This window comes from Chelon labrosus, assembly GCF_963514085.1.
Source record: "Chelon labrosus genome assembly, chromosome: 4".
Classification (NCBI taxonomy): domain Eukaryota; kingdom Metazoa; phylum Chordata; class Actinopteri; order Mugiliformes; family Mugilidae; genus Chelon; species Chelon labrosus.
The window spans coordinates 12931328-12958173 of record NC_140340.1 but is presented as its reverse complement, the minus strand read 5'-3'; the positions used below and the strand labels follow the sequence as shown (position 1 = coordinate 12958173).

The 26846-nt window shown below is 40.2% G+C and overlaps 2 protein-coding genes across 4 annotated transcripts; one reads left to right on the top strand and one right to left on the bottom strand.

Annotated features, from left to right (window-relative positions):
* Positions 1-5839: 5839 nt before the first annotated feature.
* On the top strand, positions 5840-9920 carry LOC311486946 (alpha-1,3-galactosyltransferase 2-like; the record flags this gene model as incomplete). Its single annotated transcript, XM_084542974.1, has 6 exons — positions 5840-5978; positions 6983-7061; positions 7205-7294; positions 7720-7815; positions 8969-9106; positions 9236-9920. Exons 2-6 carry the CDS (start codon positions 7057-7059, stop codon positions 9918-9920), a joined length of 1014 nt encoding a protein of 337 aa, XP_084399100.1. The 5' UTR covers positions 5840-5978; positions 6983-7056.
* Positions 9921-11900: 1980 nt separating this feature from the next.
* On the bottom strand, positions 11901-26215 carry LOC311486945 (uncharacterized protein). Of its 3 annotated transcripts, XM_084542971.1 has the most exons (17): positions 25959-26215; positions 25172-25345; positions 24730-24850; positions 23812-24023; positions 23512-23607; positions 22949-23114; positions 22562-22633; positions 19282-19397; positions 16886-16996; positions 15462-15572; positions 15004-15102; positions 14550-14743; positions 14156-14297; positions 13700-13836; positions 13453-13570; positions 12238-12299; positions 11901-12147 (listed from the first exon to the last, which is right to left on the bottom strand). In XM_084542971.1, exons 1-17 carry the CDS (start codon positions 25971-25973, stop codon positions 11934-11936), a joined length of 2160 nt encoding a protein of 719 aa, XP_084399097.1. In that variant the 5' UTR covers positions 25974-26215; the 3' UTR covers positions 11901-11933. The 3 variants fall into 3 exon arrangements, with proteins under 3 accessions (XP_084399097.1, XP_084399098.1, XP_084399099.1); XM_084542972.1 differs by lacking the exon at positions 14156-14297 and having other exon boundaries at positions 14639-14743; XM_084542973.1 differs by lacking the exons at positions 14156-14297; positions 14550-14743.
* Positions 26216-26846: the final 631 nt, after the last annotated feature.

Here is a 26846-nt window from a genome sequence, read left to right as displayed (position 1 = left end):
TAGACATCTATTGAATCGGCTCAGTTGAGTCCAGGGGCGATTCTAGACCTAGAGCTTTGCTGGGGCACAGGCCCCCAACTCCCAATACATTAAAAAAAAAATAAAAAAAAAATAAATTAAATGTGTGCGCAATATGAAATAAATGGCTAGCCTACGGGTACAAGCTTCAAAATCATTATTGTCACTGTCATACTGTAGGCCAGGGATTCCCAAAGTGTGGTGCGCGCACCCCTGGGGGTGCGTGAACTGCCTCTAGGGGGTGCGCGAGATGAAAAATGCAATGGCGGAGAAGAAGTTATCTTCTTCTACGCACCGTATATGCGCAACTAACAGAGCCAGCTGCGCTGCACTTGAAAATCGTCAGATGGATCCTCATTTTTATATCTGTTCCTGAGCCTATGCTCTTTGTTATTTATGTTGTGGGTCTTGTGTAACTTACAATTTAGTTAAAATTACTGGCGTTCTAATTCTGAGCGGCTAACGGCCGGTGATGCTAAAAACAACTAGCGACATACATTAAACAGTAAAGTAAGTAAAGTTGTAACAATTAAATTCACATGGAAATAGCGACACAGGGGTGAAACCAAACGACAATGATGGACAGTTTATCCGGAACTCACCTGTAAGACAGGTGGAAAGAAATAGCGCTCAGACACGTAGACGTCACGTCCCGAAGTTGTTTCTGAAGTGAGTGCGGGACCCCAATCACAGCCAAAGTCGCGTGAATAAATTACCATATTAAGTAGCCATGTGTTCATTGTGTATGGAGTGAATAAAGCAGCAATGAGTTGCCACATTAGGTACATACCGGTATGTGTAAATTCTGTAAATTATGCCATGTAGACATAAAACCCTAAAGTGATTTTTTTTTTACTAGTGAAATTTATACTGGGGCACTACAGACCAATACTGGGGCACGTGCCCCAGTGAAATCTGTCTGATGACGCCACTGGTTGAGTCCTACCACATTTGATTAATATATAATCAATAAACGGCACCATTCAAACATACGCACATTTTGCTTCTCTGCCGAGTGAGATCACAAAATGTACTACTCGACCTGACCGCTAGCAGCGCCACCTGCACTCAGCCAGCAGGGATTCATGAGTCGCGAAGTGATGAGTCCGATCCGTCACTCATGAATCCGCTGCGGATCCGCCACTCATGAGTCTCTGCTTAACCGAGAGCAGGGAGTCAACAGCCATTCACTCGGTCGGCAGAGAAACGAAACTTACCGTTGTGAGTGAATTAATAGCATCTGCATCCACTCCACATATATTTTAGACCATAAGAAAATAAAATATTATTTCGTAGTAGTGACCCTGTCCTCATTTTTGCACAGTTTAATTTTGAGCTTTAGGTTTAGGCTTAGGCTATTTAAGATACTTGATATGATTTTCAGTGGCTATATCACAACTGATAAATGGCAATAACCGGTAACTGTAATAATCCTGTTTAGCTGTTTACTCTGCTTTATTATGTCTCGAGTGAATGTACTGGAAACACTTTCTTTCGCAATCGGGCCATTTTGGGTCAAGTGACTCAAGTGACTCAAGTGACTCGCAAAACACGACTCATACAAGTGAGTGACTCAGACCGATCCGAATCCCTCAAAAGATCCGGGTTTTACACTACCAGCCACTGTGTCTACAGACTGACTCATTGACTGACTGATTGATTACGCACTTACCCAGGCGGAAGAAAAAGTAGTTCCCACCAACCGCGTATCATTTAGACAAGATCTCAGTAGTTTAGTTACTTTCCACTGTGCTCCTGTTAATGATATAGATTACTTCAAATGACTGAAGTATCAAAAGTATCGATATTTTGATTTGAGAATCGAATTTTGGGCATAAAGATCTGGTATCGGAGGTATTGATATTCCAGTATCGATCCGCACATCACTATCGATCTCAGCAACAGACGTATTGTTTTGTTGTGAAGACTTCTGTGGTAAGTGCAGGATTTTCCCCTCTATCGGCTATAAATTTAATTAATTTGGAGGTTAAAGCACACATCTTGGCTCTTCATAGTTACATCTATGATGCTCCAACAATAGGAACACTGCTGATTCATCATTAGACTAGTGTTGGTAACTGGCTGTGTGATTACGTGATCTGAGCGTTTTGGGCCGAAGCGTGCACAGTGTCTGTTGCTGCTGTTTCCTGCTTCGTTTTATTCAGGGCTCGACTGTGACAGAAATGTGTGAAATATTATTTTCAGAGGTTTACATTGGCAGGCTTATGTATGTTGTATCTGTAGCCCATGTGTTGAATACTTTAACATATATTCGCGGAACGAGTATAGTTAATGAGGGCGTGTACGCGTGTGTATATACCAAGGGTGGTCCGATGCGACCTCCATAATGAAACGCCCCCAAATTCAAAGCAACTTCTCTGAAGTGTTGAGCATCCCCATAGCACCTGCAACAGAAAATCTCTGGAGCTGCCACTGTTCAGGTGTGACAGAGCAAGATGAAGATACAGAAAATAACACTCTTTCAGCAACCGTATTAATGTTCATGAATAAAATATCAGTTCCCTGTAAGACACCTTTTAGTGATAGTTCATCTTACCCAAAAGTGTAAGGTTACGTTAGTGGAGATAGGCGATTCAAACCTGACTCATTGATTCTCCTCTTACTGAGGAGAGCCAAACAATTGAAATGTTTCACTTCCCTTCAACAAAGACTGAGACTGTGGAAAAAGGAACATATGTGTAACTGCATTTTAACCACAAGGCAAACTGCCATTTGCACAGTTAACACTAGAACTTGAGAAGTGTTAGAACAAAAGGGGAAGAGGAAAAAATAAAATGCTGAATTAAACATACTAGATTACAACACAATAAAAAAACTATTAAAATTAATAAGATTGGGCTTTAAGGAGAGGACAAAAGAATCAAGCAGATAAATTGCATCCTGATGAAAGATACATAGTGCAGTTATTAGCACTCCCACCAAAACAATCATGGCTTTCAAAAGACTTTAATCAACACATTTTAATAATAATTCAAAATCTGAAAATCGTATCACGTGTTTGTGTGTTCTTCTATGTACTGCCTTCCCCCTACCTTGAGCACACCTGCCTCTATTTGCTCATTGCGTTCAAGAGTGCAAGGACTGGGAGAGGATCTGCCATCATTGCTGTGATGGCCTATTTAGCAGGAGCTGTATGTATTTTTTTTGTTTGTTTTGTCACAGGATGTTAATGAGTTGAAAGATACTTAAAACAAACAACTAACATATGGCTATTTAATTCACTGTTCTTTAGGTCTTTTTCTACAAATAACCCTGATTTTACAACCACTGTTTTAAATTTACACCGTTCAGGCATTATCTCATAACCTCTGTGGATCGTAACATCCACACGAATGCTAGGTCTAAAAGTTTCCCAGCAGAACATTCAATTGTCACAAGATGGCCGATGTTATGTACTCCACTTGTCAGTGGTTTTAATGTTATGTCTGATCGGTGTATCTTCTTCTCTGGCACTGGCTCGTGTGCACTCCATGGGAACACACCCCCATGAAGTAGAGGTGGTGGTACACAGAGGTGCAAAAGAGAAGAACAATGCAACAAAAATAATTTTATGTCTAATGTGTCAAACTTCACGAAATCACCATGTCTGTTGTTCAACTTTGTTAAAGAGAAGCATATGCTTAACAATTTCTGGAGTGTTGAATTTCCACCTATGGAAGATATTCACATTTTATTGTATGTGCGATCACTTCTCACTCAGACAATTTCATTGTTAAATTTTGCTTACCTGCTCACTGCCATGGCTGACTGGGTTAAACGAACTGAACCATTGTCAACAAAGTCTGCCTCACCAGTGTTTTCTTTGCTACGACAAGTCAAAATGTCTGTTGTGAAAAGGACTATTGAGCCTGCCCACACACACTTTCTCCTGTGTGTGTTTGTTTGAAAGGAGCTGGGGAAGGTGTGTTGGAGCAAAAGCTCACCAGTTACAACTTGTTCCATAAATATGGAAGTCTGTACTCCCACAGCCAGTAATTTCCCCAGTGACTTATTGTGACTTCTAGCTGTTGCCGATCTGACAGTTCCAGCCTTCTCCTTCCTGGTTGCCCCTGCTTCCTGGTTCTGCAACAACTGTCAAAATAAATAAATAAACAAGATTCAACACGCACTGTGCAGTGATTTCTTGCTGCCTTTTCTTATTCATGGACCATCTGAAAGGGCAGAACTGGAGATAAGCAAACAAAACACAGCAAACTCAGGAGTGCTTACATCCTACAGTGTCCACCAATGGGTGTAGAAATCAGGCTGCTATTGTGTAATGCAGGTGCAGCTTTCCAATGATGGAGGTTTATAAAAAACAGGCTGTCCCAAGAATGTATGGCACTCCCTGTTTAGGTAACATTCAAGTAATTGCAAAAGTGTCCCCAGGATAAGAACACTTACTTGTGACAGCACACTCCCAAATGGGTTTGGATTAGCACTGTGATGGCCTACATTTACAGCTCACTTGTCCCAGATCGGTCTAATTTGGCACATTCCACACCCCACCCAAGGACAATAACTTGGGTGTGTTCTCTCCCCACTCTAGCTTTCTGTGTATATCAGTGGCACTGTTCATTCAACTTGTATTTGATTCTGTCTTCCCACATCTCTCTGCGTAACTGGATGGATGGTCGTAGAAGTCAAGACAAAAACCTGGTGTCAGGATTGGTTAGTGTGTTGGGGTAAACTGGACCAGCAAAACAGCAATGTTAGTTAACTAATCCAGAAACATTTTTGTGTGTTGAATTGACACACATGAACCATTCCTCTAAATAAAGGGTCTATAAATGTCACAGGATCTTTTTTTTTTAAAGATATTTTATTTTCACTGACCCCTTGCAATTACACCACGGACCACTAGGGGTCCGCGGACCCCCGGTTGAGAATCCATGGTCTTGAGCATACAGCGTGAGTGGGGTTCTCTTCACGAGGTACGTCCTTTCATGACCTTGTAAGTAGGAACTTTCAATAAGATCCAGGTTTATGAGTTGTGAAGTGTTTGATGGGTATTTTTTTTAGAAATGGAAGCTGTCAAGTTTATATGTTGTAATTTACTCATACAGAAGAATATGTCTTAAGAAAATGTTATTCACAACCAAATCATGCTTTCATTTTGTCTTTCCTTCATTAAGTTGGTTGTCATCTTGCCGAACGGTCTATACATCAACACTTGCCTTGCAGCGGTGTTGTCACGAGTAATGCTGTGTTGGTTGACACTAATTGATTAAAAAGAGCAACTGGCCACAATTTATTTTCAGTGGAAGCGTGTATGTAGCGACAAACCCATTACTTGCAGTACATCAAGGTTGAACTTCAACTTTTTCCAACCATGCAAAGATGCAACGACCACTCGTGTGTTTGTTTGACCAGACAATCTTAAACAAACACGCCACTGGTTCCCAGGTTCCTCCAGAAATAGAAACGTGACATTAAGACGTTCTTTTTACTGCTGTTGCTGCAGTAGTTCATCAGATTTAAGTTTCCATGAAGGGGGGGAAGTGGTTAAAACAAAAAGTTAAACAGTCTCTGTAAAGTCAACTTCCTCATTTGATGCTTGCTCCTCCCACTTCCTTGGAGTCACATCAGTGAGGCATCCAGCTGTGTTGAAGCTCAGTATCACAGGTCCTTCTCAAAAATAAATAAATACAAGATTGAATAAAATAAATAAATTGTAAATTAACCACGAACCTATTCATACCATATGGTGCAGTGTGACCTCATGTGCCACTACATGAGTGAGTGAGCAGCACCTGAGCAGAGGGACGGTGCAGCGTTTAAGAGTCATGTAGCCCCTCCTTGTGCAATGAGGCTCCATCTACTTGCGGACAGGGCAGACCGCAGTTACAAGTTGTCATAAACTCTTACTGAATATCCAAGCACAATTCGGGTAAATGAAACACCCACGGCATTTTTGAACGAACTGTGGATATTTAAAAGTAACTGGCTGCGACTCACAGGTATGATTTCTTATCATTTTTTGTTGTCGTCGTATTTGGAATACCTTAAAGCAAAGGTTTGAGCTCTGCGTATTTGTTCGCTTTAACTCTATTTATATCTAAGATTCACAGCTTTTTATTTTTATTATTTATCGTTTTCTTATAATAAACTGAATTGTAACTGACTGCGCTACCGGTAATGTACGGGGCTTGTTGGGATTTATTCAGACCTGGGGACATATGTGATTTAGAAATTGCACAGGATACGCGAACTCTGTGCTTTACTTAGCTTCCTATCCGTCAGAGGACCTTTCATACATCTACACTTTTTGACAGCTTTAGTTACTTTGCAAATTCGGATATATATTTATATGTGAGACTGTATGGAACCGAATTTACAAACGGTCACTAAATAAATCCAATCTGCAGCCACACTTCAACTATCTCATCATCCTTCCTGGTTTCGTTAGTCTGATGGCTTTGATTCACTGTATAACACAGTCTTCATAATTGTTAAGACCTTCGCAATTTTTACAAATTACGAGAGGTCCCCAGGTAAAACTAGTCCAGTGATGTGTCTTTGAATCTGAGATTTCATGCAGGCAGGGGCGGCACACCATACCGTCAACCATGCGGGACAGAATATGATCATATTGTAGTGGTAGGCCTACTTTAAATCAAGTGAAGAAATGGACGAAAACTGAACATCCAAGATGAGACACCTGGTGTTTCTAAATGCCAGCTTAATGACTTTTATTGCTGAATTGCTTACCAACAACAAGCCACTCATAATGCTAAACCAGGGTAAAATAGTGAAACTAAATGTAGAGCTATTTGGTAGCAGTAAGAGCCGGCCCACCCATTAGGAAGCTACTGTTTCCTGCCCGGTGCCCTGCTGCTTCAGACTTAGAAGTGGCTGCTATAGTACGCCAATTAATGTAGTCATTATCCCCTTCTTATAGCTGTGTAGATTTGCATCTTTTAACTTAAAAGCTGAGCCACTTTGTGATTCACTTCCTCCTCAGAGTCATCATTGCATCTATGAGCCCACAGCTGTCTTTGTTTGCAGACTACTGCAGAACACCAGCATTTTCCAGCTATGGGGTATCTATATCTATATCTTACATATTTAAATTTATAGTTAACATTATTGTGCCACATGGTTTTGCGTACTCAAAACATTTGGTTTTCCCTATGTGCTTAAATTCAATGTCTTTACTGTTCAATCTGATTGTCTCATCTTGCAGAAACTTTCAGAAGACAAAGATCGTTCTCAAATGTTTGCTTTGTTTTCCGATTGCTTTCACGGTTTTCTACTTATCATCTCCGACTTTCCGGTGAGTACCTAAACCAGCTGTTGTGGAAACTTAAGTCTTCAGCTTCCTTCAGTACAGAAACAGATTTCTGGATGCATTCTGTGACTTTAGGGTTTTATTGCGTGAAGATGGTGAGAGACTCAGACTCAAAGTCTACCTTATCTCTGCTGATGCACTGTAGGTTCATCTAAACGAGTGGAAGGGCAATGTTCATCAGTGCCATATAAGAGGTTGCTATTCGTTGTAGAAATGCTCAGTTTAACGTTTCAGTTTAAGAGAGTCTAAAACATCAGCTCTGGAATAAAGCGCAGTTGTTTCAATAGTATAATCATTAAATATGCAACTCGGTGTAGTTCCATTAATTAGAACAAATACAAGTATTTTTATTGTTATCATAATGTATTTTAATAAATTAAAACATGTTCTTTTTTATATATATATATCAGAATTTTAATAGGTCTCCTACCTATGGAGAGATGTTCTCTGGAAAGTGCACAGATGCTGAGTCTGGACAACCGTGTCGATGCCACCCTGAAGCTTGAGTAAGACTATTACGACCAACTCACGTCACACAAACCAACGTTTTAGTGTTTCACAACTGACACAGAACTGGTCTGCCAATTTTAAGGTGAAACCTAAAATGGTGAAAATGTCTGAGTCACAGGTTTGCCACAAGTTTCTCTTCAGCATGGTCCAACTTTTGGACTTTAGTAAACTGTGCAGGAGACATGTGAATCTCTTACAGCGACGGATGTGATATACTAAGCAGCAAGTAAACAGTTTGACCTCAAAGTTGTCTGTGTTATAGACAGGAAACACAGGCAAGTGGGAGGATTTGAGTGACTTTGATGTGACTTTTGATGACTAGGCGACTGGGTCAGAGCATCTCTAAAACGGCAGCTCTTGCGGGATGTTCAATATCAAAAGTGGCGCAGTAATGAAAAACCTGTGAACTGGAGACAGGGTCAAAGCTCATTAATGTACGTGGTGAGCGAAGGCTGGCTCGTGTGCTCTGATCCAACAGATTAGCTACTGTCAGTCTGTACAGCTGGGGACCAGTCGGGGTGTCCATGCTGACCCCTGTCCACTGATCACACTGCACCAGGATGTACTATAGGAAGAAGGCAAGCTGGTGGAGGCAGTTTTAAATGGGTTGTTTTAACGCACTAAATGGATTCAGCTTCATTATGCTTTGTTATTTACTAATTTCCTCCACTGTATGTAGGTTATCTGTTGAAAAACACATGAGTGCGTGCTTTCAGAGTTGCTGAGTGATCTGGGCTGTGTACAGATGTTAGTGTAATAGTGTGCTCATTGTTAAAAGTTGAGACAAACGAGTCAGAGGGAAAATATCTGAGGTGTGTCAAAAAGAGGGTTGGGTGGATTGATAGTTTCTAATGGCTCAGATGTGGAATTTTTACTTGTTTGTCATGTGTAAAAGTTTCAAACATATTTCTAGTTTTGTTTTTTGTGCTGCCGTGTCTTGTTTAACATCTGACGATAGAGTTTGTGAATTTAGTATCTGAATAATATAATGTAAGAAATTATGAAACGATTAATCAGCAATTGCACAAAATGAAGTTGATAATAAAAAAAAACACCCACGTAAGATGGCACAACCACTACAGAATTCTTTTCTGAGTTTTTGCTGAACTTGACCTGCGTTAAACTTTAAACATTCTTCTATTGTTTCAGGTCGAGGCGAGATGTGCTGACATGCACTACTTGGAAAGCTCCCATTATCTGGGAGGGAATGTTTGACCCTAATCTTTATGACCAGTTTCACAAGCAGGAGGGAACCTCGGTCGCTCTGACCGTGTTTGCAGTGGGCAGGTTCGTCACTGTTGCCATGCACATCATAGATTGTGTTCCATATGAGCTGCCATTTATTTAGTAAATGTATGTGTAGGTGGGGTACGTGGTGAGATGTTGAAACTGCTCTCGTCTCTGTTACGATCAAAGGTACCTGGATGCTTACCTCAACACCTTCCTGAAGTCTTCAGAACGTCACTTCATGTTGGGTTTGCCCGTGACGTACTATGTATTTACGGACATGCCAGAGAAGGTGCCAGACATCAGGCTTGGTCCTCAGCGAAGCCTGAAAGTGATCAAAGTGGAGAAGCACTCTAGGTGGCAGGACATCTCTATGATGCGAATGAAGACAATTTCTGATGTCATAGAGTCGGATATTCGCCACAACTCCACACACGTCTTCTGTTTCGATGTGGATCAGGAGTTTACTGGGAGATTTGGCTCTGAGGCTCTGGGAGAGTCTGTGGCTCTGCTGCACGCCTACTACTACCGCCTTCCAAAGAAGCTCTTTACCTACGACAACAACCCAAAGTCCAAGGCGTACATGGAAACCGGGGATTTCTATTACCACGCTGCCATCTTTGGAGGCTCGTGGAAAAGCGTGAAAGCTTTGACTGAGGCCTGCTACGAAAGCATCATGGAGGATAAAAAACATAATGTGGAGGCTCTGTGGCATGACGAGAGTCATCTAAACAAGTACCTCTGGGTTCACAAACCAAGCAGGCTGCTTTCTCCAGAGTACTGCTGGGACCCCGACAATGGCTACAGGAGAGACATTCGCGTCACCCGACTACAGTGGGCACCAAAACATTATGAGACACTGCGCAAACCCTAGTGTATTTTAGATGCCTGTGTATCAAGCTTGTCCTGCACTAACATTTGTTACAGTCCCCCTGCATCTTGGTCCTCATGCAAATATCCCTGCAAAGGCACACATTTACATACATACAAATAGTAAAGAGAAAAACATCAACATCTTTTGCCTTTTTCACTGAAGTGTATTACTTTCAAATGTTCAATGTGTACACTCCGTCCTCCAGTTACATTTACAGTATGTGATATTTTATAATTTAACAGTTACGTCTTTGTTGATGGACAGTTTCATTCACCCTGAGGTGTAAATAATGAATTGAGAATTATCAATGTGAGTTAATCCTGTCCGTCTTTCCTTTTTTGGAAGGCACTTCATTTTTCTTTAGAGTTTCAGATGGAACTTTCCTATCCAAGATATTAAAATGTGAAAAAAGTTTACAATGTGAGTGACGGACATGATAACAACAAATCCTATTCAAGTCCATCCATGCATTTCATACCAGTTACCAGCTGGCACCGTCAGAGTGATGTTCAGTCTGTTGTTTACTGAGATGGAGGGCCTGGACATGGGATCTGTTGTGATGATGATTGGGTATGAGAGATATGAGACATAGCAAAACCCTCAAACAAGGTTTTAAGTGGACTGAAATGACAAAGCTAATATTCTTTAGGGGTGGGAGTGGACTGATTAAAAAAAAATTAATCTACTTAATTAGAGGCTTTGTGATTAATTAATCTCGATTAATCACATTTTAATCGCATAACAATATTTGCCCCACAAAGCAACATTTTTTAATTTACATGGATTTTTGTGGACAACTGAATCAAATAATAGACACAGACATGAATATTGTAAACTCAAACTCTTTTAAAGTCTGAAAAAATGCATTTAATTGTATTTCAATTCAAAACAGTAGAAAAAGAAAGAAAATATCCCTGGCCAAAACTGAACAGACCTAAGTTAAACGGCTCCAGCGGTTTCTGTGCTCGCTGCAACATGTTTTGCATTTAGATGGTACTGTAGAGAACAGAAGTGCTTTCATCAAGTTTCCATGAGATAGTATTTTTTTAAATAAAATTTGCCTTCCCTCAGTCCTAGCAACAATAAGTGCCACTTAGGACTGTTTAAACAACTGTCGATATTGATAATGTTTAATTTTTATGTTTATATGAGCTCTGAAACCTTATCATTTAGGCATTATGGCTAAATAATTAGGCATGGCCCCTATCCATGCCAGTGCATCTCATTTTTCAATAAAATTGTTCTTCAGCTTGCAGAAAAAGAAATAAAGCCTTGCTAAAGCCTACACGAGATGTAAGGATGTAATTTACTGACTCTGGACTACGACAACATTGTCCAGAATGTCCAATATGTTGGGAGGGCTGCGACACAAAGTTCATTGTCTCAGTTGATGTTATCGATATATTTGAAATACATTATGACACCAATTAACTGAAGGGCCCAATTCGTTCACAAACCAAGCACCCTACTCGGGCCCTGGGTAGTCAGGTCCCCTTTTCCCCCCACTACCACGCCCACGTACATAATACTGTTCAATAGTGTTCAGAATGCAGAAAGATGAAAATATATACTGAGTTTCGATGGAAACATTTAATTTCTCAATCTTTTGAGGTTACACCACTATGTGTTATGTCTTAGTTTCAGGGTACTGCTTCTGCAGGGGATAATAAAACAATTTAATTTGCCTTTTTTCCGTTTGTCTGTATACTGTTAAAGTTGAGCAGCAGTAGCAGTGTTGGATACATGTTTGAGCTCAGTCCTCATTAAATTAACCAATTTAACTAGTTTTAAATAAAAGTGAATCTATAAATTCAAAGACTGAAATGGAAGTGAGGTGTGAAGTTTTAGCTGATCAACAGATGCAGTATCTTCTTGATTTTAGTTCAGATTAGTTCGATCAGTTTGTTTTAATGGACAAATAGATTCTGTTTGTGTTCTGTTTATTCATTAATTTCCCTTACTTACAAATAAAATACTTTGTGTACAGTATATTTAAGGGGCAGAGAGAAAACCTCAGGAATGCGCAGTTTCAGAGGTGCTGAATGAAGCCGAGTGATCAGGGAGACTCCGCATGGACGTCAGGTTCATGTATCCCATCTCTGCTGATCGACACGAGCTCCCAGAGATGCAACAGCGAGAGGAAGGAGTCATATCCATCTGCTTGCTGAGACTGCTTTGTGTACTGTCCAATATGCCCTGAATTTCAGCCAGTTCAGATGACATCACACTGTGGACACAAAGTTCACAGACAAGCGATGGTGTATTATTTTGACAAACAAGTGCATCCCGAGATGTCCTGATGCAGCATCATACCGACCTTGACGTTTGCAGAGGGACAGATGTAAAAACCTTTCGGTGAGTTGACATTTTCTTCAGCTCCTAATCAGACAAAAGATATGGTCAAGTGTTTCCCAAAGGTCACAACAGTGTGAGTCGGTCAGAGTTTGACAAACTATGATCTAGAGTCAACAATCAAATCAGGCAAATCATTCTTGATGACGAATGCTGATATTTGAACCCTGATTTTTATCCCTTCCCTTCAATACCCTTCAAACAAACACACCCTTCTATTTAATGCTCCATTGGGATTGGGAGGTCCATCTAGATTTGTGGACAAACATTGCCAAGGTAACAACACTAACCAGAGAGAGCAAACAGTGACACCACAAGTTATGTGACGAACACTGGCTAGGTGATGGATTAGGAAACTGCTGCTGCAGCTGCTGCTAACATTCAGAGAGGATGAAACGAATTCCCATATCCAGCACTCCACATGTGGACTGCAATAATCACAGCTAGATAATGAGGAGATATTCACAAAAGTTTGACAAAAAGTTTATTAAATCAGAATGGCTTAATCCACCTTGACAGTTAAAGAGACATTTGCAGGACCTAGAGGTTTTATCACAATAATTTGACATGTTCCTTGTCTAACACTCTCAAGTCAATTACAAAATATTAGTAAAACTAATGAGTGAATTTCTTGGTTATTTGGCAAGTTGACATGCTAATATACCAAAACTGTGTCTACTTGATGTCACTTAAATTAAAGTAGGTAACAATGTCTCCTGTCCTAAGGTACCACACTCAGACCAGGCTTTGCTTGGTCAAAAGCAAACTTATCATCAGCTGTTGGAAAAACACAAAGGTTAAACTGTTGCACAAGATATTTTCTCTCATCTTCTTATTAAATAGTAGGGGAAAGGTCCCAGAGATAAGGCACAGATTCACCCACTCTACAGCTCCTTTGTTATGACTAGCTGATTTCTAACACGGCTGTCTCTCTGTAATCGTCTATAGGTCAGGACCTAGTGTATAAAAGTGAATGTAACGATACTTTTGGCAGTTGATACTGTACTTGCTATAGTGCATATGTCGATTCCTTGCTGCAAGTAAAAACTTTTGAACGAGAGAAAAGAATTTCCCTAACATCAACTGATGTTTCAAAGTCGAGTTGCCTCTCTGTTCGTTACAGCAGTAATTCCACATCATGGTGTTGCGTAAATATAGATAAAACAGATTTAACTGTTACCTCAGCAAAGTGCAGCGACTGCATGTTTTGTAGACTGCGTTCCAGGGCGGCTAGCTGGTTGGACATGTGGAATATTTTGTTTCCCAGCTTCTTGTTCTCCATCTCTAAAAAATCCACCCTGGACATCAAAACAGTTTCAATCAGTTAACTGAGAATTTTGATTTTGAAACTACTTTTGCCATTTTCATTGAATATGTGTGTGGACTAGATGTTTTATCATGCAGCGAATTTATGTAATGTCAGCAACCTGCTTTTGGACAAAGATACTGTTAGGTTATGGTCTTTCTTGTTGTACTCCTCCTCATCAAGCTGTTGAAGTAGTCGCCTCCTCTCAAAAAGCAGTTTCTCATTTTCCATAGTTATGCGTGTGACAAGTTCTTTCTCCTGGAAAGACAAAAAAAGCAATGAGCTTTAGTTCATCAGCATTGCCACACCTAAAACCACATCCTTCACAGAGTCTTACTTTACAACGAAAAACAAGCTGTAAACATGTCAGAGATAGAAATAAACAGTGATATTTCAATTCACTGCGAGCATCCAAAAGACTAAAAGGGCAGCACTGTTTAGAGAACACATCGAGATTAAGTCAAGATACATTTTTGAAAATCTGAAGTTCAAAAAGCTTTGAACACAAGCATGTTTAGAGTCGTTGGAATTCAGCTGCCCCACTTTGAACGTCTCTATTTCTTTCGTGCAGATTCACCTTTGTTAATGAGTGGGAACACAAGGACAGTTCTCTCTCTAGACATTTTATCTTCTCGTCACGCCATGAGGTCTCCTCATCAAATTTCTGTTTGGCTCGACATACTTTAGACTTGTGTTTTTCCTTCATCTCATGGTATTTACTGTAAGCAGATGGATATGGTTTTTGAAATTAAAAGCAGGTTTCACTGTGGTAAAAAAAAAAGCTAAGCGTTATCCTGCCATGTATCGGCATATGTTTTTTAGTAAGTGTTCAGTGTTTGCTCAAACATACACATTTTATTTGATTAATCATAACTACTATTTTATCAACGTTAAGAATATTATGTTTGCTGAATATCCTGAATATAACATACACTACATTGTCTAATAATATGTAGTAATGTGTCCGTTACCTTCGTTCTTTGTCTAGGCATTTAAGGGTATCACAAATCTCCTTCTTAAGTGCCTCACACTCATAATGCTCAGGCACAGCGGGACGTACTTCAGCTAACTTATCATCTCTCTCGGCTTCAACTTGTTCAGTGATGAGCTGCTGCTCCTGTAGGACTGACTCGAGTCGCTCCACCTCCTTCTGCAAAGATTCAACCTGAGACACCAAATGTCTGTCTTGACACATGGTTCACACTGACGATCCTTTTTTAAAGTTTGAATGGGAATTTTTACATTTAATGGCATTTAATTAGTTTTTACAGATTTATAGAATTAGATACTCAACAATTCAAGATTCCACGCTGACAGAGTTAGTGGAGGTTTAAGCAGATACACAGCAGCATGTTGCACTGATAAGTTAAATTGTGCAAATTAATGAATTACTAAAATGCAGCGCTTCTATTTGTATTTACTTACAATTTCCTCTTTTTCCAAAAGGAGTCTTGTCTGTGCAGAAAGCTTCTCTTGAAAGTTACAACAGATCTGCTTCCTTTGTGCCAATTCTGCAGTTTGAGCCTGATAAACGACACAGTATGGCACATGTTCAACACATAGGAGCTTCCTTTGGGTGTGTCATTTTTGAAGGATTACGAAACGAAGAGGTTTCTGCAGGTGAAAATGTGTGTCTTTCTATCCAGTGTGTACTGTGTATTGTTAAGATAAGAAGTGGGGAAATTTACAGTGGTATAGCAGCACACAGTACAAAGGACAGTGCGCACAAGAGATAAAACAAGGAATTTTTTTTTTAAATGTTTGCAATGACAGCCCTTATATGAGCTGTTTGGTACAGAGTTAAAAGTGTGACTGTTGGATGGGATGAGCATACAGGTTCACCGTCAGATGTTATGTTCACATTTCGGTATAGTGTGACTTACTTTGGCTAATTCATTGGCCTGGTTGGCCTGCACTTGGACAGTAAGTAGTTGCTGCTGCTGCTCCTGCAGGGCTAACTCCAGCTGCCCTGCCTTCTTCTGCAGAGATTCAACCTTAGAAAAATATATTAAAACAAATATGCTTAAGTCCATCCACTGTATGTTTGGACAATGACAATATTTTTAGCTGTTAATTGAGCTGTACAATTTTAAGTAAGACTCTCCACTTTATTTTGAGGGTATTCACATCCAAATTTTGATGAGGTTTTTTTTTAATGGTACCAAAGGTGATTAGACACTTTACTCAAAAGCTTTTTCACGGAAAGGTGTGAGATATTCATACACTTCTTCTCCATCAGTTACTTAGGTAGCATCTATTCAGAACATATGTTCATAGGTCCTGAAAACACTATTTGAACAAGCAATTTTTAGGTGGCTTTTTAGGTTTTATTACAGAAAAATACCTTAGAGAGATAGCAGGAACATTAGTAGTGACAACAGTTTGGTACATTCTGAGGAAAAGAATGAGCTATACCAGACAAAAAATAATACCAGACAGATGTTGTCCGAAGACAACAGTGGTGGATCATACCAGGATCCTTTCCATGGTAAAAAAATCCAAGCATCCAAGACGAAGGCATATCATTATCCAAGCTTTCCATAAACAGAAGCTACACATGGTTCATCACATGGTCATAAACCTCAGGAACAGAATACTAAATTAACCTTTGACCAAAAAAAAAAGCCAGAGCAGGTCTACAACAGCATTCTTTGGACAAATTAAACTGTACCAAAACGAGGGGAAGAAAAATTAAGACAGTATTAGACAGCATGAAACAGTTGATGTTCCAAAACATACATCATCTGTAAAGCATTGTGGAGGCAGGTAGACGCATGGACATATCTAAAACAAAGCTTAAACAAAGACAGCTGGACTTGTTTTTTGAAGATGAGTTCAGTTATCCATTATGGAACGACAGTGACTTGGGTCAGTTAACGCCTCTGCAATTAGAGGATGTTGTTCAAATGAATCTGGATATTATCTTCAAATCATCTGTCTTCTCTGGCTAAAGTATGTACTTTGTTCAGTCCAGTTGCCTTTGTTTTAGATATACCATCATCTGAATGGCTGAGAATCGTTACGGACACGATGCATGGGCATGATTGGCTTCCAATGACACTGGATCACTAGTGTTTATGTATGATGTGACAGAACACAGAAGCAGGTATTCTGAAGTATGTACAGATACACTGTCTGGTAAGATTCAGCCAAGTGATGTAAAGTTGACTGGACTTCACAGTGCAGGTGTTAACACCCATGTAGTGTACTTCGGCAGCATAAAAATAGAAATCTGACTCTCCTCAGTCAGTTTAAAGTAGCCGCTGAACAGTGGGTTACTATTTTATGTTTAAACAAAGACACTTACTTCAGTCATCTCTGTTGCCTGTTTGGCCTGAACCTGCACAGATATGAACTGCTGCTCCTGCTCCTGCAAAGCTGACTCCAGCTGCTCCACCTCCTCCTGCAGAGACACCACCTGACACAAAAAGACATATAGCAGGGTACAGTTCACCTGCAACTATCGCTCATATCTTATTATATTTTCGAATTATTTTCATGTTTAACCAATTTAAATTTCTCTCTACTCACAGATTCTACTAACAAACTCATTGCTTTTGCTCGACTTTCCTTAAAAATGCTGCAGCATTTGATGTCATGTTTTTCTTGTTAAAACCCGGTTCCTACATTCCCCACACATCTGCTAAATTAACCTTGAGCTATAGGAAGATAAGGAGTAGGCTTCCTGTAAACTCACTTCTCTGATAAAGTGACTAAAATAGAGGCACATTACTCAGACTGCCCTATGCCCTATGACTATGTTTGTCTAGGTTTTTATCTACACTGAAAAAAAGTCGCCACCAAAAAAAAAGATCACACACTCTAATATTTCGTTGGACCACCAATTATTTCCATCCAGTGTTACATTAATTATTCACCAAGATCTTGTATTGATGATGGGAGAGTCTGACCACTGAGCAAAGCCTTCTCCAGCACATCCCAAAGATTCTCAATGAGGTTAAGGTCTGAACTCTGTGGTGGCCAATCTATGTGTGAAAATGATGTGTCATGCTCCCTGAACCACTCTTTCACAATTTGAGCCCAATGAATCCTGGTATTGTCATCTTGGAATATGCCCGTGCCATCAGGGAAGAAAAAACCCATTGATGGAATAACCTGGGGCCTCATGTACGAAGGTTGCGTGCGCACAAAAACGTTCCGTACATACTTGTTCACGGAAAAGTTCAGATGTATCAAGAGTGAAATTGTAAGTGCCTCATGCTAACGCCATGGCTGGCATACGCTGGCTTCTACAGATGTTGATCCTTTGGCGACACTTAGAGGTGATGCTGGGAAACTGTCATAAATGTGAAAACAATTAGTCGACCCTGAGCGGAGCCATGCAAGCCGTGTGGGACGGAATTATCCGCATGTCAGTCAGGTATATCAAATTCCCATACAATGCATCAGAACAGGTCAACATTAAAGCACAATTTGCAGCGAGAGTCGGTTTTCTGAATGTAATCTGAGCTATCGACTGCACACACATTTCCATAAAAGCATCATCACATGATGAATTTGCAAATGTCAACAGGAAACATTTTCATTCGATCAATATACAAATTAATGTGATACGCAAATGCAGTTAACAAACATTGTGGCCAGCTGCCAAAGAGCTGTGATTTTTGCCTCCACTCCAGTGAGTAGCATCTCCACTTCGCTTTCTGTCAAATTCTTCTTTTTTCTCGTCTTACTCATTCTTATGCTTTCATTTTCTGATCGTGCAGAGAGGGGAATCTCAGGTGCATGGTCAGTTTAAATTGTATTTGCATATTTAAAAGGGACGTGGATAGGGAGGGGTCGGGTACAACATGTGCACTCAATTCCACGTTTATTGGGATGTACAAAGGAACTGTGCTTCTGGATCTGAGCGTGCGCCACGTTTTAGAAGGAAATCCACGCAAGTTTTTGTACATGAGGACCCTGGTCTTTCAGTATATTCAGGTAGTCAGATGACCTCATTCTTTGGCCACATACTGTTGCTGAACCTAGACCTGAACAACTGCAGCAACCCCAGAGCATAGCACTCCCCCCACAGGCTTGTACAGTAGACACTAGGCATGATGGGTGCATCACTTCATCTGCCTCTCTTCTTACCCTGGTTCGTTGGTTCCCCACTATCCATCCTTCCAGTTTTTAATAATGCGTTGGACAGTTCTTAACCCAATTTTAGTAGTTTCTACAATCTCCTTAGATGTTTTCTCTGCTTGATGCATGCCAATGATTTGACCCTTCTCAAACAGACTAACATCTTTTCAACGACCACGGGATGTGTCTTCCAAGATGGTTATTTAAGAAATGAGAAGCTACTCATTGCATCAGTTGGGGTTAAATAAGTTGTTGCCAGCTGAAAGATAATCACCGATGCAGTAATTATCCAATAGCAGGCTCGTACCTATTTGCTTAGTTAAATCCAGGTGGCGGCCTTTTTTTTAGCCAGGCAGTGTATTTATTACTGAGCAACTACTAAATGCAACTGCTTCTGTTAGCTGTGTTTTCTCACATATTGATCTAAACCTTTTGCAAAATTAAACTGTTCTGTGTCTGTCCCATCAGCATACATTCTTAGCACACCTCAGACAAATAATGTAATATTTGTATTAATGTAATAATGTAATGGCTTTAATGTAGTGTTTTCTCATGACAATGTTAAAACTGTGTGAGGACTATTTATTAACTACCTCCTTCCAGCAGCAATCTTACCCTCTGCAGCAGAGAGCTTTTCTCCGCATCCAGTGAGCGTACTCTGCTCCTCAAGACTCTGATCTCAAAGTCCAGACGATCATTCAGCTCTTTGGCCTTTCGCAGTTCCACCATTTCTTGTGAAATAAAGTCAAATTGTTTACTTATCATTCAAAAGACTTGCTTTCTTGTCTGTAAACAACTTTGAAGGTTCTTTTGTATATGGTTTACAATCAGTAATTCTTGCTGCTGTCAGTAATTCCTGATTTTCATATAGGCCATTCAAACAGGGTTAACTAACATGCTTCCAGTCAGAGATACAATATGCACAGTCATAAAATATTTTATAGGGATGCACCGAAATGAAAAATGCAATGGCCGGAGAAGAAGTTATCGTAGAAGAAGGAAGAAGATAACTTCTTCCTACTGTGTATGCAGCCAACTGGGCTGCTCTTGAAAATCTTCAGATGGATCCTTTTTTTTTATTTTATTTTCGCTCTTTATTATTCATGTTGTGGGTTGTGTGTAACTTTATTGCAATTTAATTCACATGACTGGCGTTATCATTTTATTTCCATAACTGTAACTGCGGTGTTATGATGACGGGGTTGTGTTAAGGCAATGAATTCCATTATCTGGTGTGTAATGCCCTTTGCCTTGGCCTTTAACCTTTAACCCGCCACAGATGGAGTGGGCGTGCTCTTAATCTTTGTTCTTAATTGTTAACCTGTCCAAGATGCACCTTGTCCCCCACAGTGTATGCAGGAATGTTGGCTACAATAACTACACTTCCGGTCAAAAGTTTTAGAACACCCTAATTTTTCCAGTTACTTATTGTAATTCAAGTCATGCCTGTCCAATGAATAGCTTGAAATGGTACAAGGGTAAGTACTGAACAGCCAGAGGTTAAAAAAAAAGGTTTGGTTAGCCAAAACTGAAAAATAATGTACATTTCAGAATTATACAAAAAGGCCTCTTTCAGGGAACACGAAGTGGGTTAACAATTTAAAGCTGTTCTGCAGCAATGAAGGTTGAATCAGCCTTGAAAGCTGGTCCTACTAATTCCAACAGATGTTTCAACTTTTCTTGATTACTTACAACCCCCTCTGTCTGCATAAAAGCAGTGTTGGAACACCGTGTGGTACCAGACCCTCATGAGCATCAGGTGAACAGTATTGTACTGCAGAAAGTAGTGTGTTGCTACAAAAATGGCGAGAAAAAGGCAATTAACAATGGAAGAGAGACAGACCATCATAACACTTAAAAATGTAGGTCTTTTCTACAGGCAAATTGCAAAGAAAGTCAAGGTGTCAGTGAGTACAGTTTTCTTCACCATCAAAAGGCACTCAGTTTCTGAGAGTTAACAGCTTGTGTGATAGGCGGCTCACAGGACAACAGCTTCAAGCACAGCTTAATAGTGGTCGTAGTAAGCAAGTCTCAGTTTCAACTGTGATGAGAAGACTTCGAGCTGCAGGTTTGACAGGACGAGTTGCAGCAAGAAAGCCATTGCTAAGATGTCAGAATACGACAAAGAGCCTTGCCTGGGCCATGAAACACCGCATATTGGACTACTGAAGACTGGAAGAAGGTATTATGGACTGATGAATCAAAATTTCAAATCTTTGGTTCATCACGCAGGATCTTTGTACGCCGTTGAGTAGGCGAGAGGATGCTTCCACAGTGTGTGACATCAACTGTCAAACATGGAGGAGGAAGTGTGATGGTCTGGGGCTGTTTTGCTGGATCCAGGGTCGGTGACTTGTACAGAGTGAGAGGCACCCTGACTCTCAATGCTACCACAGTAGGGCTGAACGATTAATTGCATTTGCGATAATATCGCGATATGATAAAACGCAATTTTCTAATCGCAATTTGCGCGATTACAAGGTGGTCACGTGACGCGAGCGACGCGGATGATAAGCTTCTGACCTGGACGATGTCTCGCACCCACGACGGTCGGCTTGTTTACCTGCAATCTGCTACTGCTAGTTTTTTGCAACATGGCTGAATATTTGTCCGACTCTGAGGTTGTGGACGAACCTTATCGTAGCAAATTACAGGTAAACAAGCCGACCGTCGCGGGTGCGCGCGCCGCTCAGAGATGACATCATCTGGGATGATGTTAACACGTAACTCCGGACTCAACGGGGAATAGCACTAGCGTATCATAGAAAAGTATTGGCGGAATGAACGAGTTTCGCTGCAGATAATGCGTTATTTAGAGGCTGCGTTTCGATGCCTTGACCACTCCCCCTATGTGGATATACGCTGATCTAATTATTTCCTGAACAAGTGCAAATGAAACAAAAGTGATATTGGTGAGTAAACGATATTTTATGCTAGAAATAAGGTCCAGGTTGTAAAAAACAGTAGTTTCCCTTTAAATGCACAGTGGCAAAGCCACATATGTTTCTGTAATGAGCAGTTAAATAAAAATGTCATACATCTTTGAATTTAGTTCTAACAAATAGGCCCAGCCTATGGGAAAGAACATTTTACACTAAATGTATCTAATATTGTGTTGTTCATATTTAAATCATTCATTATGTTTTGCTGGGAAAAACAGGATAAAATAATCGCATATTAAATCGCAATCGCAATATTGGGGGAAAAAATCGCAATTAGATTATTTTCCCAAATCGTTCAGCCCTATACCACAGCATTCTGCAGCGCCATGCAATACCCTCTGGTATGGGCTTAGCTGGTCAGAGGTTCATCCTCCAGCAAGATAATGACCCAAAACACAAGTCCAAGCTATGCCTCAACTACCTCAGGAAAAAAGAACAAGATGGTAAACTTGAAAACATGGAGTGGCCAGCACAGTCTCCAGACTTAAACCCCATCGAGCTGGTTTAGGATGGACTGGACAGAAGAGCGAAAGCCAAGCAACCTACAAGTGCCACACATTTATGGGAACTTCTGCAACAGGCTTGGGAAGAACTTTCTGAAGAATATTTGATTTCTATTGTAGAAAGAATGCCACAAGTGCCACAATACATTTTGGTCTATAAGTTGATTCCATGATTTCTTGTTCAACTCAAATTGCTTATTTGTTCTATGCTTTCATTTCAGAGTGCAATGAGACACTAAACTGAATAATTTTCAGTAAAAAAATGGAAAAAGTGTGGTGTTATAAAACTTTTGACCGGTAGTGTATATATCTATGTATGCATAAAAGATTCATTTGAACTGCATTAGGGCTGTAGTAAATTATTCTCTGCCTTTTACTGTATACACATCCTGTGACATTTGGCAGTTATTTGAAAACTACTTACAGAATTCATGCATAAAGACATCTTACCATATTTCTTCAATTTTTCTACTTCCTGTCTGAGCTGATCCACCTCCTCCTGGGCTGATTGCAGCTCAGGCTCTGAAAAATAACAATAATAATAATAATAGCTGCTAGAATGAAAGTACTTCAACTGAACTATTCAAAGTTTCTTCTTCTCATTAGTGCAGGGAAAAACTACAGTTTTAGTTCAGAATCTGTTCAGGCATGATGGTAATATAAGTTTTGAACAACACAGTATTTATTATGGATTGGGCTGTGTCTGTGGTTTAGTCACAGCTGCTTGCTTTGAAAATATACTGAGACAGGCATGACATCAGACTACAGTGTAATCACTACGAGAAACTGCTTAATGGATGAAAGTTTGCTTAATAGTGGTTGATGAATATCTCTCACCATACGCTCTTTGGGTTAAATGGGCAGATTCCAGCTCATCAGTCAAACGCCGGATCTCCTTGTGAGCCATGGCAAGCCGGCGGGAGCCCTCCTCCACATCCCGCTCCAGACGGGAACACTCCCTCCCCAAAATGCTTGCCTGGCCTGCCAAATACCTGGCCTCAGTCTTCCAACACAGGCAACACATTAAAGTGATTGACGAGCTCTAAAAGGAACTGAGCTAGAGAAGGAATATGAGCAAGAAGGTTCAGAAATACATGCAAGGACAGACAGGACACCTTGAGAAGTGGACTGGATCAAGATGCATCAGTCGTGTAGTATCTTGAATTTCTCCTTGCCATGCAAAGTGCCCTAGCTTGTGCTTGTAACAGAGCTTAATGACACTGGAACAGAAAAGAGGTTGCAGTTAATGTGGATGCTGCTGAACTTTTTAAACATGCAAAAATGTCTCTTCAATTCTACATTACACACAAACTACAGTCAGAGTAAGTTTCAGCTAATCAGTGAGAGCTGTTTTAGTTGTTGTTAGTACTTAATGGGATGCACATACATCAAATACATACAGGAATAAATGTATGTTTGCTCTGTGAAGCCTTGTGGAGTCCAAAGAGTCTTTTCCATGCGCTCTGCCCATGACGGGGTGCCCCCTTGTGGGTAGACTGTGAAACAACAGTGGATGAATACAGAGTAAGACATCTGATTTTTGAAAAATCATCAGCTTATCAGTCAATCATAGTCTGCGGAGGCTACAAGAAAATATATGACCTACTGTGTCTCTTGCTCTCGCACAATGTGTTTATCATCAAATGAAAATGCCAAAGTGGAAATAACGGCTGACAAAGGAAGAAAACACTCGTTCTAACCTGGTGTTCACTGGTGTTCAATGCTTGTGCTTCTGTTCCCAGCAGACTGGTTGTGTTTCGATCACATTTCAGCTTGTGTGGATCCTCACTGGTCTCAAGTAGGGAGGCCCTCTCCACCAGGAGGTAAGCCACCTGTTCACTGGGGCTGCTGTGAATCAACTCTGTGAGTCCCTGCTGGTACAACATTTTAGCCACCTCGCTTATCTGGGCATCTGTCATGATAAAAAAAGATAGAGGAAGGGGGAATCTGTAATGTTTGTTTACTGATTGAAATAAGGGGACTTATGTTGTTCTAAGAAGAAAGCTAACATGATTTTGTATTACCTCTATAATTTGTGTGTAATCAAATTGACAGATTTATGAAAGAAGGTGGCAGAAAGTGCTTCTGTGTATCATGGGAAAATACCATTAAATAATTTTGATTTGATTATGAGTGGCAATCCCAAGGATTTCAGTACTGGTTGATTAAGTGACACCTGTAGTCACTGGTGAAAACAGCAAATATGGTTTAATAAAGTAGCTAAAAGAATTCAGTGAGCAGCAAAACAAAGAACTGTCATTTCAGTAAAGTCTGACAATAATTTGCATTTTCTCCCATTCTGTGAACAGTTTTCATCTGATTTTATGTTGTATTTATGTATATAAGCCTGCAAACAGCACTATTAGTGAAAGCAGTTTGTAACCCCACAGAGAAGTTGCAGGTTTGCAACCTGTCACCTGCAGCTCTTCATCCAACAGCTCACTATGGATGCTCCTTCTTAAAATTTCAAACTGACTGGCCCATCAAAAATGACAGTTTCTTGTTTTCTGGATGCATTATTGACGAACGACAGCAGTAACTGACAAATAAAAGTTCCTTTCCTGGAACTTGTTCCTAATGATTAAATAATTCAAGTCTGTATGTGAAAACTTTCCAACCTTGGAGTGACACTAGGCGCCGCATCTGCTCCTGGAGCTGGTCGTTCTCATCTTGTATCTCCTGAGCCAAAACATCTTTGTGCTCTGTGAAAATTCGGATTTGCTCCAGAGACTTGCGTACCTTACAGGCAGAAAGGAAACCAACATTGTTGTCGCTCATCTTCACAATTCCTGACATTCTCTAGTGATTAAGTGTCCAAAAAACAAAGCTAAAAACAAAGCACTTGTTGAGCTGAGTAAATGACTCGTAGGGAGTGTGGGTTTTTATTTGGTGGGCACCACCCACAGATGTTCCAAATAAAAATCCAAACATCCCACAAGTCATTTTAGAACCGAAGAAACCACTTGGATGAGTTGGGTCTTCAAGAAAGCTCAGTTCCTTTGCCTTTTTTTTCAGGATGACCACGACCTGGATGACTGATAACCCTCACAGATAACTTACCTCTGCCATCTCTGCCACATGTTGTGAGCGGTGGGTTTCCAGCTCCCTTGTCACTTTGCTCAGATGGTTTCTCGTGTGCTGGAGGGCCCGCCATAGGAAACACAGCTGATCCTCCTTCGGGGAGTCAGGAGAGAGTCCTTCCTCACTAAACCAAGAGGCAATCTGTTCCAGCTCCTGTTAATAACAGTATGACAAACATGCCGGTCACTGACAGGAGGACATTTTATTCCTATAAATGTTTGTTCTATACTGTGCTAAACACGTATTTAATATAAACAGTTTGTAATTTTACCACAGATGATTTTTCCATACCGATGACACAAGCTGCAGATTATGTAGCTATACACTACTCTACTTGTTGGCATATTTTTGGGAAACAGCTGTTTGTTTCTGTGTAGACAGCTGACATTAAAGTGTCTGCTTCTTCCTTCTGTGTCTGTGGTGGTCTGTAACCAGGAATAACTGCATTCAAACGGAATTGTACTTGACTTTATTGTGTTTACGTTAACAACGACTAAATAACGCTGCAACTACACTGGCTTAACAAACAAAAAAAAAACTTTATGACAGACTTAAGTAGAATAATATATGGCAAATGATAACATTTCCACTTAATGTGAAGATACAGACACACACAAAAGAAAAAACAACAAGTAGACCTGGAACAAGTTAATAATGAAGCTGTGTAAGGAGGTGGCAACGTTTATCGCAGGTTTTGGCTAACGTTTAGGTTTTAGCTAGCTAGCTTTCAAGTTGGTTGTAACGAAGAACTTGATGCGTTTGTTACCTCTGCTTGCTCCATTTGTTCTGCGGTGAGCAACAACTTTGTGCCGTGATTTACTTTCACATTTTAGCCTTCGTTTTCGTCCGCAAATGTCCGACACAGACTCCAAAAATAAACTCCCATTGGCACCGAGACCAAGCGACGAGCGGAGCGTCTCCTCCCAGAACACTGTAAACACGCACGAGCCTGCCGTTGTTTTCTCTCTCCGTTGTAACGGTTCGTGGCAAAGAGCGGCACGTTCACTGTACTCCAGGCAAATTTAGGGATTTAATAAAAAAAACACTGAAAACCTTCTCAACCGAACTAGGCCCAGAGTTAAAACATAACGTTGGTTCATGCTGCAGTGATGTTTCATACACTTGAATGGGTTGTGGTGGTGAGATGTTATTGTAGAAAAAAAAACTCACTGTGATCCCGGTTTGTCCGTGCGTACCTAAAGGCGTCGTGGAAGACATTTAACTGTGTGACTAGTTTACGGCCACTGCTAAACATCAGTAAAAACGACAATTTGTAAAAATCCGTTTCCCATTTAAATTATGACTTTAGTTTAATTATTACTGTAATATGTTATAGAAAAAAATTAGGTGACGGGTTAGGGCTGTTATTTGAGGTGCTACGTTTTTAATTTCTATTTTGAAAGGTTTTATTTAATCTTTTCAGACCACTACATTTTTAATTTATTAAAAAATGTACTGCATTATTTTACTATACTCAATTTGAGCTCTACCTATGTCAACTATGACGAGCTTAATGTGATGTTTTGCTCTTATGTGACTGCCCAACAGTATAAAATAGTTTTTAAAATTGCAGCCACTTCCATGTATCACCGTGAAATGTTTCTTCATTTGAGAAAAAATAATCCAACACTTACCTAAGTGAAAGAAAGTAGGC

Excerpts from the sequence above, each read along its gene's own strand:
- LOC311486945 (XM_084542971.1), bottom strand. Across the intron at positions 15,573-16,885 it reads AGGCAACAGAGATGACTGAA|GTTGAATCTCTGCAGAAGAA; the intron begins GTAAGTGTCTTT and ends TATTTTTCTAAG. Across the intron at positions 13,571-13,699 it reads GTATCTTTGTCCAAAAGCAG|GGTGGATTTTTTAGAGATGG; the intron begins GTTGCTGACATT and ends TTTGATGTCCAG.